Genomic DNA, 4265 nt, shown 5'->3' on the forward strand with positions numbered 1-4265 from the left:
GGCGTCTCCTGGTCAGAGTGCGGCGGGAAGGAAGGAGCCTGAGACCCCGTCCTTGCAGCTCCGTGCGCAGGCCTTGTTGAGATGAGGATAGAGGGACATGAAGACTGAGTTAGAGCCCTGGCCGGTGTTGCTCAGTGGGTAGAGCGTCGGCCTGCAGCCCAAAGGGTCCCGGGTTCGATTCCGGCCAAGGGCACGTACCTTGGTTGCAGACTCCTCCCCGGCCCGGGCCCTGGTCAGGTGGCGTGCAGGAGGCAACCCATCGATGTGTCTCTCTCACATCTGGTCTCTCCCCCTCTCTCCTGCTCTCTCTAAAAATCAGTGGGACAATATCCCGGATGAGGATTAACAACAACAAAAAGACTGAATTAGGGCTGAGGGCTGCCTTCTTCCCCGTCCTGGCGCTGGCGGGGCCTTGAGTCACACGGTGGAGGCGAGGTTCCCAGGCTGCCCTGGCCTGGGGGGACCTGGGATTCCCGCCCCAGGACACACGCCTCCCACCTTCAGTCCGGTTCCTCCCGGGCTCCCGTCCTGCATCTGCGTGAAGCCCCACGCCCGTGCTGGGCCCAGGCGTCTCTCCTTCGTCCCTTAGCTGAGTACTAGGGCTAGGTCCCTCCTTCCTCCCTTAGCTGAGTACTAGGGTTGGGTCCCTCCTTCCTCCTTAGCTGAGTACTAGGGCTGACACGGTCATGGCAAGGTCCCCTGCAGGCCCTCGCCACCCGCCACCGTAGCCGCCATCTGCTCGTTCCTGGCGGGCGCAGTGGTGTTGTTATTCTATGCGGCGCGGCCATAAATTTCAGTCGCCACTTGTCAGCTTATTTACAAGGCAAATCCCAGCTGCTCGCAGGCCCTGCTCCCCGGAGCCCTGGGCTGCCGCTCCCCTAAGTTTCAAACAGGCTTGTTTGTCTGGGCCATTTACTGAGATTCTGTCCCTTTCTTGACAGTTACTGACAGCATTTCTCCCTGGGGTGTGGCCCTGTGTGGGGTGGGACGCTGCCCGGGGCCATTCCACCCCCTCCTTAGAACTCGGGAGGCCACTCGGGACTCTGTGGCCCACAGAGGGCCTGGCCACCCACCCATCCAGCCCCCCAGAGGCCGGAGGGAGGATCCCACGAGGTCCTGACCTCCTGCCTGGGAACACGCCCTGCAGCCTCGTTCCCACTCAGGACCCCGCTTCTCCAGGTCCCACGCTGCCCTCCAGGGACTTGTTGACAGAAACAAGGAAAGGGGCGCCGTGTGAGCGAGCGAGCGCAGCGCAGACCGGGGCAGGCACAGCTCAGCCCGGCCCGCCTGCTGGGTGGGCAGGGGATGAATGCCCAGACCCGGGAGGGGGCCGGCTTGGCCTTGCACGTGTCCTTCCTGAGCAGCCGCCTAAGGAGCAGGGCTGCAGTGGGAGCCTGACACCATCGGACAGAGAGAGACTGACAGGGCCCCTGGCCGAGTTCCAAAGACCGGAGCACTTGTTTGTGCCCGTGTGCACATGCACCACATGTGTGCATGCACTCACACTACACACACACACGTGTCCACATGTTCACACTAACACACATGGACTGTGTGCGCGCATGTCTGCACACCCACACGTACCAGAATGTGCATGGGCACGCATGTACACGCTGACACCTGCACCGTGTGCACACACGTGTGCATGGGCACACGTGTACACAATAATACACCTGCACCGTGTGCACACACACATGCACATACACACAGTGTGCGGCTTTAGCTGGACACAGTGCAGGTGGGACACCTGTCCGTCACTGGCCTTGCTTGGACTTCCACCACCAGGAGGGGGCAGCACGGTGACTTCTCGGTCACCCTCTGGGGCCCTGGCTCTCACCCTGTGTCTGGCGGGGTGTCTTGCTTCCCACGCTCACAGCTCACGTCGCTAGCTCTTGTTTCGCCCTCAGTATGGGAGTCGTGAGAGTGGGCGTGAAGGCCAGGCCCCGCCCGAGGGCCCCACACCCACGGGGGCGTCATGTCGCAGGTGCCTCCGCTGTGCGGCACGGCTGTTCCCTCTCAGTCTGCGCGGGGTTCGGATAAGGGGCGTCAGCGGAATGTTCTGGCGGGCACGGCAGAAGCCCCTGCACCGCGCGGGCCCAGACCCGGGCTGAGCAGCCGCCTAAGGAGCAGGGCTGCAGTGGGAGCCTGACACCATCAGACAGAGAGAGACTGACAGGGCCCCTGGCCGAGTTCCAAAGACCGGAGCACTTGTTTGTGCCCGTGTGCACATGCACCACATGTGTGCATGCACTCACACTACACACACACACGTGTCCACATGTTCACACTAACACACATGGACTGTGTGCGCGCATGTCTGCACACCCACACGTACCAGAATGTGCATGGGCACGCATGTACACGCTGACACCTGCACCGTGTGCACACACGTGTGCATGGGCACACGTGTACACAATAATACACCTGCACTGTGTGCACACACGTGTGCATGGGCACACGTGTACACAATAATACACCTGCACCGTGTGCACCCACGTGTGCATGGGCACACGTGTACAGTGTGCACATGCACCACATGTGTGCATGCACCCACACTACACGCACACACGTGTCCACATGTTCACACTAACACACATGTACTGTGTGCACGCATGTCTGCACACCCACGCGTACCAGAATGTGCATGGGCACACATGTACACACTGACGTGTGCACCCACGTGTGCATGGGCACGCATGTACACAATAATACACCTGCACCGTGTGCACCCACGTGTGCATGGGCACACGTGTACACAATAATACACGTGCACCGTGTGCACACACACATGCACATACACACAGTGCGGCTTTAGCTGGACACAGTGCAGGTGGGAGCACCTGTCAGTCACCGGCCTTGCTTGGTCTTCCACCACCAGGAGGGGGCAGCACGGTGACTTTCCGGTCACCCTCTGGGGCCCTGGCTCTCACCCTGTGTCTGGCGGGGTGTCTTGCTTCCCACGCTCACAGCTCACGTCGCTAGCTCTTGTTTCACCCTCAGTATGGGGGTCGTGAGAGTGGGCGTGAAGGCCAGGCCCCGCCCGAGGGTCCCACACCCACGGGGGCGTCACGTCACAGGTGCCTCCGCTGTGCGGCACGGCTGTTCCCTCTCAGTCTGCGCGGGGTTCGGATAAGGGGCGTCAGCGGAATGTTCTGGCGGGCACGGCAGAAGCCCCTGCACCGCGCGGGCTGCGGGTGGTGCCCACGGGGCACACAGATGAGCTGAACATTGGGCTGCCCCCCAGTCAAAGGGGACCCTGTGGTCATCGTGGTCCCTGCAGAGGAAGCAGCCGGACCACAAGGCTGGGAGCCCCCTCCCCCCAACCGATGTAGCAAGCTCAGGACCCAGTGGGGGGTGGGACTAGCCCGAGGGCCCGCGAGGACCCAGCTGTCCTCCCCCCGCGCCAGGTCGGGGTCTGCGGGGAGCTGTCTACTGGCCCCCCTTCCCTGGACCAGCTGAGCGTCTTTCCATGGTGAGATGCTGCCCCCTTGAGGCTGCTGGGAGCACGTCGCCCTGTGGGTGGACGTGCCAGGCGTGAGGCCACCGAGCTGGGTGACGCACCACCGGGAGGACACAGACGCTGGGGAGTCTGGGCGCTGCACACCCAGGGGCACGGCCCCACCTGGTGCCCCACCTCCAGCTAGGGCACACCCCAACATGGTTCGCTGCCCGCAGGTCAAGGTCGAATACCTGCTCCTGGCACGGCCTTGCCGTGCCTTCAGGACCACGGGGCGGGGCCGCCGGCCGCGGGGCCGCCTCTGAGGGTGTGTGTCCCGCAGGTGCAAGTACTGCGACCGGTCCTTCAGCATCTCCTCCAACCTGCAGCGGCACGTCCGCAACATCCACAACAAGGAGAAGCCCTTCAAGTGCCACCTGTGCAGCCGCTGCTTCGGGCAGCAGACCAACCTGGACCGGCACCTGAAGAAACACGAGCACGAGCACGCGCCAGGTGAGCACCCCCAGGGGAGCACTCCCAGGGAAGTACAGCCCAGGGGAGCACAGCCCAGGGGAGCACCCCCAGGAGACACAGCCAGGGGAGCACAGCCCAGGGGAGCACCCCCAGGAGACACAGCCAGGGGAGCACAGCCAGGGGAGCACCCCCAGGGGAGCACTCCCAAGGGAGCACAGCCCAGGGGAGCACAGCCAGGGGAGCACCCCAGGGGAGCACAGCCCAGGGGAGCACCCCCAGGGGACACAGCCAGGGGAGCACAGCCCAGGGGAGCACCCCCAGGAGACACAGCCAGGGGAGCACAGCCCAGGGGAGC

The 4265-nt window shown here is 63.6% G+C and overlaps 1 protein-coding gene across 1 annotated transcript in view; it reads left to right on the forward strand.

Annotated features, from left to right (window-relative positions):
- The window catches only part of PRDM16 (PR domain containing 16), an 82425-nt gene that overhangs the window by 47570 nt on the left and 30590 nt on the right, over positions 1-4265 (forward strand). Inside the window, exon 12 of the mRNA XM_005874318.2 lies at positions 3780-3949. Within this exon, the coding sequence (XP_005874380.2) occupies positions 3780-3949 (170 nt within the window). The remainder of the gene's footprint in view (positions 1-3779; positions 3950-4265) is intronic.

Source organism: Myotis brandtii, unplaced genomic scaffold (assembly GCF_000412655.1).
Source record: "Myotis brandtii unplaced genomic scaffold, ASM41265v1 scaffold434, whole genome shotgun sequence".
Lineage (NCBI taxonomy): Eukaryota > Metazoa > Chordata > Mammalia > Chiroptera > Vespertilionidae > Myotis > Myotis brandtii.